This window comes from Parambassis ranga, chromosome 20, assembly GCF_900634625.1.
Source record: "Parambassis ranga chromosome 20, fParRan2.1, whole genome shotgun sequence".
NCBI lineage: Eukaryota > Metazoa > Chordata > Actinopteri > Ambassidae > Parambassis > Parambassis ranga.
In genome coordinates this window covers 4,534,108-4,546,920 of record NC_041040.1, presented here as the reverse complement: position 1 = coordinate 4,546,920, position 12,813 = coordinate 4,534,108, and the positions used below count along the sequence as shown (strand labels likewise).

General features: G+C 42.1%; 1 protein-coding gene across 21 annotated transcripts in view; it reads right to left on the bottom strand.

Annotated features, from left to right (window-relative positions):
• The window catches only part of LOC114453318 (NLR family CARD domain-containing protein 3-like), a 444,189-nt gene that overhangs the window by 295,863 nt on the left and 135,513 nt on the right, over positions 1 to 12,813 (bottom strand). For 6 of the 21 annotated variants that reach the window (XM_028433143.1, XM_028433144.1, XM_028433146.1 and 3 more), the window contains one exon: positions 6,721 to 6,819. The exons of 14 other annotated variants lie outside the window; for them this stretch is intronic. In XM_028433143.1, the coding sequence (XP_028288944.1) occupies positions 6,721 to 6,819 (99 nt within the window). Of the gene's footprint in view, positions 1 to 6,720; positions 6,820 to 7,012; positions 7,383 to 12,813 lie in introns of those variants that run through there. One more of the 21 variants, XM_028433159.1, reaches the window with a different exon arrangement.

Sequence of the window (12,813 nt, the reverse complement as noted above, 5' to 3'; positions counted from 1 at the left end):
ATATGGCAGAACAAGAAGCCAAGGGTACACTATAAGACATTACACCTGCCAAAAGATAAAGGAGGGATGTAACTCCCATGTTTGGAGACTATTACAAAGCAGCTCAACTGCAGTATGTGGTCTTCTGGTGCAGGGAGGGTTATGATGCAGGGTGGAAGGAACTAGAGCTGAACCAGCTAGATATCCCTCTTCAATCTCTCCTGGGAGATAAAACCCTCAAGACTACATACTCAAGTAAATTAAGCAACTTTACTAAAATTCTGGTCTGAGTCTAACAGTGAAAAGTTGGAGGTCATCCAGTCCTTTCATAGACAAACATGTTCATGTCTGTTTTATAGAACCTTTGATTGTACTTATAGATTATTGAACATCTACAAGTGGTCCATCCACAGAAGCAGACTGAGGGCTTTGTTCTGTATCTGGTAACATTGGAGTCAGATTATCAGCAGATTTCTTCACAGACAGAAAGAATGATCACTGACACCAACGACTCTTTAATGAACCTGTGAACACCAGACTGGAGCTGATCTGTCATCAGACCACCGAGGACTGAGGAGACACCTGCTGATATGAAGGACCATGATGCTCCTTCATTCAAACTGTCTGTGCTCCCTGTTCTGTCTGTCAGTCCTGACAGGTGCTCTGTGCAGTCTGAGACAAACTGGACCTCCATTCTTCATAAACCTGATCATAAATAATAACAGAGAACTGACCTCAGAGTCTGCAGCCTGCAGTGAGGACTCTGCAGTCCAGAACACAGCTGCTCCACTCCTGAATCCGGCAATCCATTGCTGCTCAGATCCAGTTCTGTCAGATGGGAGGGGTTGGACTTCAGAGCTGAGGCCACGACTTCACAGTGAGTCTCTGAGAGTCCACAGTTAGAAAGTCTGTGATGACAGAAACATCAGAAAACATGTTATTATTATTATTATTATTATTATTATTATTATTATTATTATTATTATTATTAATAATAATAATAATAATAATAATAATAATAATAATAATAATAATAATTGTTATTATTATTATTATTATTATTATTATTATTATATTATATTATATTATTATATACAATTATATTATTGTTACATGTTATTATGACCTACGTCTGAGTCCACCGAGTCACCATGAGGACGTCTTCATCAGAGACACATTCTGAGTAGGGATGCACAATAACTATCGCCACCGATAATTATCGGTCCGATATTGAAAAAAATGACGTCATTCAGATAATTCCGATAATTAAAATTTTCACCGATAAAATAGAACCCATAATAGTAAACGTAAAGGGTTTGGATTTCGCACATATTACAGTACATGATACATGTTGCTGTTGCATGGCCAACCACCATAAAAACAAAGAAGAAGAAGACCTAACCTCGGCCCTCTTCTTCTTCTTTGTTTTTATAGCGGTTTGGTAACAAACTGACTTTTTCACTGTTTCAGAGAGAGACGATGCATTTGCAATTTGCACAAATTGTTGTTCTGCGGAAGTTTACAGCTGGCTGTAAACGAGGCTTTGCTGAGCCAAAGGAGTATATCTGAGTGTGTGTCAATTGGGCGAAAAAACATAGGACATTTCAGACTCTCCCAAGTCGCTACCTCCCGTCTGGCGGAGTTACAGACACGACTAGGAGTGAAAACAGCACGGCTGCAGCCAGACATATCCACGCGATGGAACAGCACGTTTTACATGCTGAGGAGCACCAAAAGCGAGCGCTTGCAGTCTATGGAGTAGATTATCAACTACCTGCAACTCTGAGCGCAAACCAATGGACACTAGTCGATCCGTGTGAACAGCTGACTAGAGACAAGACCGCTGGGCCCACGCTTCCCATGAGCCCAGACTGGAGAAGCAACAAGTCCCGTTTTCCAACCCCTGCCCATCTTGCACGTAAATACCTCTCTGACCCTTGCACTGGCGTTGACAACGAGCGCTTGTTTTCTGCTGCTGCACATGTGATTGATGATAAAAGAAACCGAAATTTATCAATTACATGTTTGATTTTATTGCATTACATTTATGTCTGAAAGCTTTATTTTTGTATTATATCATGCACTTGTTAATATGACTGGGTTAACGTTGACACTGATTTGACAGTCACACATTTCATTTATTTTGATTTCAGAGAAGTAACTGAAAAGTAACTGGAAATCCTTGGTCTATTGTGCATTTAAAGCAGCCATAGGCTTTTGGTTCTGTAGAACCCTTTATTTTATTGTTAACAGAGTTTTGCTAACTTGAAATAACAATAAAGGTTCATTTGAAGAATTGGAACTGTTGTTGTTTGTTATCGGTATCAGCTACAAGAAGCAGGAAGTTATCGGTTATTGTTATCGGTTGTAAAAAACAGTTCGTGCATCCCTAATTCTGAGTGTTCTTACTGAGCGGCTGCTGCAGCTACAGTTACACACTGATGTCAACAATGATCAGATTTGTATAGAAACACACAAACAGAAGAACATCTGTCAAATGGAACAATGATTAGAAACAACAAGAAAACTTCTTCATTCATTTAACAGCTTTAAACAGAAACAGCTGAAAAATCCACGTTTTCACAGCTGAAGAACATCTGAGACAAAAACACAGCTGACATGTTCCAATGAACACGTGAACCACACAGTGTGGATCTGTGAAGACCCGAACCACTAATCTACACTGATTCACAATCATCATCACATCTGGACTCACCGAGCCTTCCTGCAGTTCCTCACAGCTGGAATCAGTCTCTGTCGTCCCTCATTTGTTGTGTTGTACTTCTCCAGGTCCAGCTCCTCCAGAACCTCCTCTGACATCTGCAGCATGTAGGCCAGAGCTGAACAGTGGATCTCAGAGAGTTTCTTCTCTGATCTGGTCTCTGACTGCAGGAACTCTTGGATCTCCTGATGGACTGAGAGGTCCTTCATCTCCATCAGACAGTGGAAGATGTTGATGCTTCTGTCAGGAGAGATTTTACCAGTGTTCGTCTTCTTCAGGTTGTTGATGACTGTCTGGATGGTTTCTGGGCTGGTCTCTGTCTGACCCAGCAGGCCTCCTAAGAGTCTCTGGTTGGACTGCAGAGAGAGGCCATGAAGGAAGCGGACAAACAGGTCCAGGTGGCCATTTTTACTTTCGAGGGATTTTAACATGACTCTCTCAAGGAATTTGTCCAGTGAAAACTCATCATATTGAATAGTCATGCCATATTCCTTCATGTCACGATCATCAGCATCCTCAGAGTCAGTATCCTTCTCTTCATCAGAATCCAGCAGATCCTTGTAGGCACCGCTGTCTTTATCATAATAGTATTCCTCGTCTTTATCTAGAGATGAGCTCCAGTAGTCTTCTCCCAGGAACCCTCTCAGCAGCTCGATGTTCCTGTTAGTGTAAAAGTTGTCTTCATCGTCATCAATATCATAGTCATCCTCGTCTTTTTCTTCTTCTCCATTTTCATCATCCTCATCTTCATCACAATTGCTATTATGTTTATCAACATTTTCTACAGATGAGATCCTGTAGTCTCCCAGGAACCCTCTCAGCAGCTCGGTGTTCCTGTTGGTGAAACAGTGGAACATGTAGACTGCAGCCAGAAACTCCTGAACACTCAGATGAACAAAGCAGTAGACTGTTTTCTGGAAGATCACACTCTCTCTTTTGAAGATCTGTGTACAAACTCCTGAGAACACCGAGGCCTCTGTGACATCCAGACCACACTGCTCCAGGTCTTCTTGGTAGAACATGATGTTTCCTTTCTCCAGATGTTCAAAGGCCAGCCTCCCCAGCTTCAGAAGAACTTCCCTGTCAGCCTCCGTCAGCTCCTGAGGACTGGTCTCATGTCCCTCATGGTACTTGTGCTTCTTCCTGATGGTCTGGACCAGCAGGAAGTGTGAGTACATGTCAGTCAGGGTCTTGGGCAGCTCTCCTCTCTGCTCTGTAGTCAACATGTGCTCCAGAACTGTAGCAGTGATCCAGCAGAAGACTGGGACTGCACACATGATGTGGAGGCTCCTGGAGTTCTGGATGTGGGAGAGGATTCTGCTGGACAGCTCTTCATCACTGAACCTCCTCCTGAAGTACTCCTCCTTCTGGGCGTCAGTGAAGCCTCGTACTTCTGTCAGCCTGTCCACACACGTAGGAGCGATCTGATTGGCTGCTGCCGGGCGAGAAGTTATCCAGACCAGAGCCGAGGGAAGCAGGTTCCCCTGGATGAGGTTTGTGAGCAGCACGTGGACCGATGACTTCTGTGTGACATCAGACAGCCGCTGACTGCTGCTGAAGTCCAGAGAAAGTCTGCTTTCATCCAGGCCGTCAAAGATGAACAAAGGTTTACAGACAGCGAGCTGCTCTGCTGTGACCTTCTGTAATGTTGGATGGACGACATGGAGCAGCGTCAGAAGACTGTGCTGCTCATCTCTGATCAAGTTCAGCTCCCTGAAGGAAAGCAGAACCACCACACTGACATCTTGGTTCTCTGAGCCCTCGGCCCAGTCCAGACTGAACTTCTGCACTGAGAAGGTTTTTCCAACACCAGCAACGCCGTTCGTCAGAACCACTCTGATGGCTGTCTGTTGGTCAGCTGAGGCTTTGAAGATGTCCTGGCACCTGATTGGAGTCTCATGGAGGGTCTCCATCTTGGAAGCTGTCTCCAGCTGCCTGACCTCATGTTGGGTCTGGACCTCTTCGCTCTGTCCCTCTGTGATGTAGAGCTCAGTGTAGACCCTGTTGAGGAGGGTTCCACTTCCTGTTTCATCAGTTCCTTCAGTCACATGTTCACATCTCCTCCTCAGACTGACCTTATGTTCCTCTAAAACCTGCTGCAGACCAACATCTGCTGAAAGACAAAGACCACAATGAGACATCTTTCATGTCTGTACAACACAACACAACCACAAGTCCAGTTTCAGAAAAGAGTCCCTCAGCAGACACATGTCCAGTCTTACCTTGTCCATGTCTTTGTCTTGATCTAGGCAGCTGCTCGTCCTCACAGACGTCGCTCCTCTTCCTCTCTCTGTGGAGACATGTCTTCATCAGTAAAATTATTTCTGGTTTTTATAAAAACATCAGAAAGTGTTGAGCAGCTCAGACGCTCTCAGAGAAACAGGAAGTCATGAACATGAATGAGCTGCTGTCTTTAACCACTGAGATCTTCCTGCAGGTTTCTCTGAACACACAGAGTCCACAGTGAGACTCTCTGCTACAGCTGAGACCAGATCAGGTTTTAAATGAGGTCTGAATACTTTGAGTTCATCAGGATCATCATGTGGACATGAAGACAAACTGCATCAGTGACATCATCACCGTCCATCAGGACACTTTAGAAACTCTCTTACTTTGGATTGAAGGGTCCAGGTTCAGCACTGAAGTATAGAGGTTCTTCTTTGGACCAGTCACTCTTCATGGACTCACAGGTGGATCCTGGTCCTCTGTGTCTGCAAACACAAACTTTCCAAAGTCAGAGTAAAACCTAAGAAGATCAATCCAAACAGAATCAGATGAAACCTGTTTAGAAAGAAACCTTTGTTAAGAGCAGTTTGTTTTTATGCAGGAGAATAAAAATGGATTCAAATAATAATAAATCAGGTTTCATGTGAAGAAATGAGAGATTTTATGTTGAAGCATCAGCGCCCAGTAGGGCTGGCAAGTAACCGAAAATATATCCAAACCGACATTTAGACCCTCTAACTGACTTGTGATGATTAATTTGATAATTACTTCTGTGCTGTCCCGTTGCTGTAAAAATAAAATCAAAGTGTGTTGTAGAGCTTGTTACATATCCAGAGAACAGTTCCAGAGGTGGCAAGAACAAAAACAAACTTTGAACAGAGAACAGAACTCGCACGGGTGGTAAGAGTAAAAAAAAAAGTTCTTTTCGGCATGGAGGTACCATACTCCACGAGACGTGTGAAGAAGAACTCCTCATACGGCCTCCTACGCAGCGCACGTCACACACAAAAGGTTGACAATGCAGTTGTGTTGTAAATTGTGAGCACAGTCGTGGTTACCTGGCCTAACGAGCTGATAATGTTCAGGGAAGAGGGCGCACAGCTGACAACAGATAGAAGATCAGTGCAGCTGACTGTAGCAGACCTCTGGTCTGTGTGAGTTTAACTCTGTGAACGTGTGGATGACTGTCTGCAATAACACATCCCGTCTCCCGGTGTTTAATGTGCGCGAGCCACTGTAACACTGTGATCAATACTGGGATTAGTTTTTATCGCCACCTTGTGGACAGACTCTCTCCTCTGTGCGCTGTGTTTCTCCTTCCAGGAGCTGTTTGCCAGCTGCTCATCTAAACTGTCCATCGTCGCTGTGCTTCCTCCTTCTGTCTGTGTGTTCTGCACCTGAAGAAGCTCTTGGCTTCAACACATTCATCACGCCCACAATAAATTCCAACCAATCACAGCATGGTTGACGCACAGCCTTGAGAGAAAAAGTTCTGCCCGTGCCATGTGTACGAGATCGCTGCACAACGTCCGAGATAAAAAATGACGTCACGTTGTGGGCGTAACGTCGGCAGGGGGAAGGGAGTTCTCTGTTCTCGCGGAGTATGGATCCAGTTTCAGAACCACCACAAGATTTCTCTGTTCTATTGGAGTATAACATACTTAAATCACGTTACTGGGTCTCCTTTTTAGTCTGCGTTCACTCAAAGCGAAGCCATGAGCTTATTTAACCCCCATCAGGGACAGAAGAGATTCACATGAGACACATACAGGAGTCAGCAGCAGGGCTCTTACCTTGGATTGAAGGGTCCAGGTTCAGCACTGAAGTTTGGAGGATAATCTTTGGACCGATCACTCTTCATGGACTCACAGATGGATCCTGGTCCTCTGGGTCTGCAAACACAAATGTTTCTGTTCACATGGATCAATCAGTGAAGTCTCTCTGAACACACGAAGAACTGATCATCTGATGATCAGATGGTTCAATAACAGTCCTCTTCTTTAAGCTCTGACTGAACCTCTGTAACATCAGGGACAGAAGAGATTCACATGAGACACATACAGGACTCAGCAGCAGGGCTCTTACTTTGGACTGAAGGGTCCAGGTTCAGCACTGAAGTTTGGAGATCTGCCTTTGGACCAGTCACTCTTCATGGACTCACAGATGGATCCTGGTGGTCCTGCTCTGCCCTCCTCTACCTCCACACCACCATCCATCTTCAGTCAGTCTCAGGCCTGAACCAGGATCACTCAGAGACTGTAGCAGTCAGCTTCTCTGCACTGAGCTGGTTTCTAACCTGTGAACAACAAACAGAGGAGCTGGGTTCAGCTGATCCAGGTTTCAGAGCTCACATTTAAAGAGAGATCAGAGGACTGGACATGTTCTCATGCAGATGTTCAGGAAGGTCTCTGAGGACTCTGGGACACTTTCAGAGAACAGTGAATCCTCTGTGGGGACTCTGATAGGACTCAGACCTGCGAATCCGGCTGTATCCAGTTTGATTTCAATCCAGCTAGATCCACCTTTGGCGCCACCTAGTGGTTTGGAGGACAGCAAACACGATGGATGAAGCCGATTGAGTGCGGACACAAGTGTGTGCTAGCCGGATTTGAAAACAGGTCTGAACGTATTCAGCTTAAAGGCAGTCTGGGCTCAATCCTACTCCAGCTGGAACAGGGCTCTAGACTAACTTTTTGCACTGGTTGCACTGGTGCGCCTAACTTTTTTTTTTTGTGCAGTGGCACAAAATTTAGGTGCACCGCATCTCAACACCCACCCGCACACTTAACACCGCAGTTTGTTCATAATCACTGTCCATATAATTTTGTACACATCAGTAGGCTACATTTTTATATGAACAGGCTTAATAATCACATCACATCACACAAAATGAATTTGGACCTTGTATAATGAACAGTTATATAAAAATATTTTAATACTGATAGTACTCATTACTCATTACTCATGAGTACTCAGTACTCAAACTAGCCAACAAGTCTGCTTGTCAGGAATCCATCATGAAGAGTCAAAGTTCATACAGCACTCTTCAGTTCCCTGTTTGCTTTCTCTCTGTATTTTCTGGCTGTTGCTCCTCACTATCTATCTGCCAATGGGAATTAAAATTAGCAGCAGCTACAGTATCTCTTCTCTCATCTTCCTCACCTCTTCCTCTCTGTCTCCTCTCTCTCTAAAGCTGAGCTCCAGCTGACTCTTCATTCTGTCTCTTACAGTTTTAGCTGTATGCAGATATCATCCTGGCAGACAATGCTCCACTATAGCAGGATAATAACAATACTGTTTAAATGGGCGTTCGTCATGTAACATGTTCTATAACTCCTTAACCCTCATGCATTGTTCGCAAACACTACCCTAATGTGTTGTTCGGGGACAAAAACGTCCTCTAACTTTAACGGTTTTAAAAATATATTAGATAAATATTTTTTTGAAATTTTTTTGCATAGACCTTTTAATTAACTTCAGTTCTAATCAACAGTAGTGAAAAAATCATTTTCCCCCAGGATTTTAACCCTTTAATCACCAATTTTATAAGGGGTGGTGCTGAAAATTGAAAAAAAAAAACACAAAATGGCTCATTTTTAATAGAAAAGGTGAATGTGGACTGGATTCTTTTGAACCTTTATTACAGTCTTGGTCATGTCAAACATCAGTAAAAAAATTGACTTGATTGCATTATTAGTTTTTGCACAGCACTGGATTTTCTTTTTTTCTCCCTAATGTGTTGTTCGGGGACAAAAACGTCCCCTAACTTTAACGGTTTTAAAAATATATTAGATAAATATATTTTTGAATTTTTTTTGCATAGACCTTTTCATTAACTTCAGTTCTAATCAACAGTAGTGAAAAAATCATTTTCCCCCAGGATTTTAACCCTTTAATCACCAATTTTATAAGGGGTGGTGCTGAAGATTGAAAAAAAAACACACAAAATGGCTCATTTTTAATAGAAAAGGTGAATGTGGACTGGATTCTTTTGAACCTTTATTACAGTCTTGGTCATGTCAAACATCAGTAAAAAAATTGACTTGATTGCATTATTAGTTTTTGCACAGCACTGGATTTTCTTTTTTTCTCCCTAATGTGTTGTTCGGGGACAAAAACGTCCCCTAACTTTAACGGTTTTAAAAATATATTAGATAAATATTTTTTTGAAATTTTTTTGCATAGACCTTTTAATTAACTTCAGTTCTAATCAACAGTAGTGAAAAAATCATTTTCCCCCAGGATTTTAACCCTTTAATCACCAATTTTATAAGGGGTGGTGCTGAAAATTGAAAAAAAAAACACACAAAATGGCTCATTTTTAATAGAAAAGGTGAATGTGGACTGGATTCTTTTGAACCTTTATTACAGTCTTGGTCATGTCAAACATCAGTAAAAAAATTGACTTTATTGCATTATTAGTTTTTGCACAGCACTGGATTTTCTTTTTTTCTCCCATTTTGTCCCATAGACTTACATTATAAACACACTTTTTTTGACTGCACAGCCATGGCACTACATAATCATGCATTCTTGATTGTTGGTGGTTTACCCTGTTGGTAGGAGGTAAAATTTGTGATTTTTACAGTTAACAACTTAATTACCATATTAACCCTTTACCTGCAGGCCTGTGCTCATGTAGTGTAGTTTCTGGCTTGTATATGGAGTTATAGGGAGTATTTTAGCACATAATTGTGTGTCTACACACTGTGTGTGTATGTTAGAGAGGAAGAGAGCCATTTGCACACTGATCTTGTTGTCTGTGAGTACACACAACCACAGAGTCTTCATAGTAAACAAAAACAAAGAAAGTGTTGCTATGCACGTGTGGCCCTTTGATGTCTACAGGTGCAGACTAAACAAAACAAAAAGGCAAGTGGTCTTACATGTGACCTTGTGGTCATTTGATGGTGAGAAGAGCAGAAAGCAACATGAAGAGAGGATTCACTTGTGCACAATCTCTGGAAATGATTGTGCAGCCTGGCTCTATGAAGGGCCAGGCTGTGAAGCTGTGAAGGCTGCACAAGTAGATCCGTCACTTGTTCACAAGCGAATCCTTCATTCGTTCACAAGTGAATCCTTCACTCATGCACAGGTGAATCCTCTCTTCATGCTGCTTGCTGCTCTTGTCACCATTAAATGACCAGGAGGATGCATGCAAGTCCACTAGTGTTTTTGTTTTGTTTAGTCTGAACCTCTCAGCATCAAAGGGCCCGGCACTTACTTTTAGGGCTGCAACAAATTTACTTTACTTTACTTTACTAAACTACTTTTAATACTAATTTTAGTAGGGGACTAAACTGTAGATTAGATTTGGTTAGTCAATGATTATTTATTATGTTATCAAGTTATCTATCTATGGTGTCTATTTAGTAACATGCACATGTACGTATGGTCGTGTGGAGCGCAACACACCATGGAAAAGGGGCACTTAGACCTCACTTAGACTAATTCAGTGATCTCAACTGAGACACTAACCTAAAAGTAAAGTCACTCTACTGGAGGACGTGTTTTCCGAAAGCTAAAAAAAAAAAAAAAAAACAGCTATTTTACCCATCCACAACTTCAGACGCCAGAACTCCTGGATGTTTTCATTTTACATGCTTATGCATTGCCGTTGTACGTCTGAATTAGGTACACTTCACTTACTTAGTAACTTTATTTTCCTGACTTTCCTTCCCTGACAGTGTGCAAATGGCTCTCTTCCTCTCTAACATACACACACAGTGTGTAGACACACAATTATGTGCTAAAATACTCCCTATAACTCCATATACTTAAGCCAGAAACTACAGTACATGAGCACAGGCCTGCAGGTAAAGGGTTAATATGGTAATTAAGTTGTTAACTGTAAAAATCACAAATGTTACCTCCTACCAACAGGGTAAACCACCAACAATCAAGAATGCATGATTATTTAGTGCCATGGCTGTGCAGTCAAAAAAAGTGTGTTTATAATGTAAGTCTATGGGACAAAATGGGAGAAAAAAAGAAAATCCAGTGCTGTGCAAAAACTAATAATGCAATCAAGTCAATTTTTTTACTGATGTTTGACATGACCAAGACTGTAATAAAGGTTCAAAAGAATCCAGTCCACATTCACCTTTTCTATTAAAAATGAGCCATTTTGTGTGTTTTTTTTTTCAATTTTCAGCACCACCCCTTATAAAATTGGTGATTAAAGGGTTAAAATCCTGGGGGAAAATGATTTTTTCACTACTGTTGATTAGAACTGAAGTTAATGAAAAGGTCTATGCAAAAAAAATTCAAAAATATATTTATCTAATATATTTTTAAAACCGTTAAAGTTAGGGGACGTTTTTGTCCCCGAACAACACATTAGGGAGAAAAAAAGAAAATCCAGTGCTGTGCAAAAACTAATAATGCAATCAAGTCAATTTTTTTACTGATGTTTGACATGACCAAGACTGTAATAAAGGTTCAAAAGAATCCAGTCCACATTCACCTTTTCTATTAAAAATGAGCCATTTTGTGTTTTTTTTTTTCAATTTTCAGCACCACCCCTTATAAAATTGGTGATTAAAGGGTTAAAATCCTGGGGGAAAATGATTTTTTCACTACTGTTGATTAGAACTGAAGTTAATTAAAAGGTCTATGCAAAAAAATTTCAAAAAAATATTTATCTAATATATTTTTAAAACCGTTAAAGTTAGGGGACGTTTTTGTCCCCGAACAACACATTAGGGGGTAAAATTTGCCCACAGTGTACCGTTGACCTATGAAAAATTTTAAAATCATATTAACAAAATTTATGTAAAATTAAGCTTATTGAGGAAAAATGATTCAATTTGTCCACATATTGACAAAGTTATGGCCAAAATAAACAGAAAAATTTCTCTCAGAGGACAAAAATGTCCCGAACAACGCATGAGGGTTAAACCAGCTGACTGCTGTCAGTCGGAGTGACTCAGCCTTCATGGATGAACCACACAGGTCAGATAACACTGTCCTCAGACCTGCTGTTCAGTCTGTTATAAAGCTACGAGCACGTCACGCTCAACATGACCGGCTCGTTATCGTCACTCATTCAGGTCAACAGCTAATTATCAAAACCTGCATAGTAGCAACAAATCCTGCTCCTCCGCTACACGTTCACTTAAACTGCGGTTTCTGCTGTTCAGCAGCAAAACATCTTTAAACCCTGTCTACCTGCCTGTCTGTCTGTCTGTCTGTCTGTCTGTCTGTCTGTGCGCTGCAGTGAGAGGGCCGTATGAGTTCTGCACGCACATTTCAAAAAGTCCGGGACGAGACAAACTTTGTTCGTGTTCTCGTCACCTCGGGAACACGAACATATTTCTCTGTTCTCGTGGAGTATGGAACCAGCTTTATCACACAGCATCAGCTCTGCGCAGCATATGTCCGCGTTCTTCTTCTTCTTCTCGATTTTCGGCAGACTCGGTCTGACTGCAAATGTACACACACACGGGGGTCCCGCCCTTCACCGTCTCTGACTGGTTTAGACCATTGGTTTATGAGCCTGATGTGTGTCTGTTGTTGGACCACAGGGAGACTTTTAACAGTCGCGGAGAATGTATCTCCCTCTTACAGCTGGTCGTACCGGTGCGACCTCTGATATTTTTTGGTTGCACCTTTGAAAAATTAGGTCGCATGTGCGCCCAAAACGGTCGCACTCTAGAGCCCTGTGGAATGACTTTCTCCAGTGTGAACGGGGCCTAAAAGCCCTCTGCTGACGTGTCAGCAGGGGCGGAGCTAGGAGGGGCAGCAGGGGCCATCTCTGGAATGTGATTGGGTGCCACCCGGCCGACTCAGCAGGAAGGTTCTCCTTATGAGCCGGTCCTGTTCAAGGTCTCTTCCTGTTAAAGGGAGTTTTTCCTGACGCTGTTGGTCTTCAGGGGGTTCAGGCT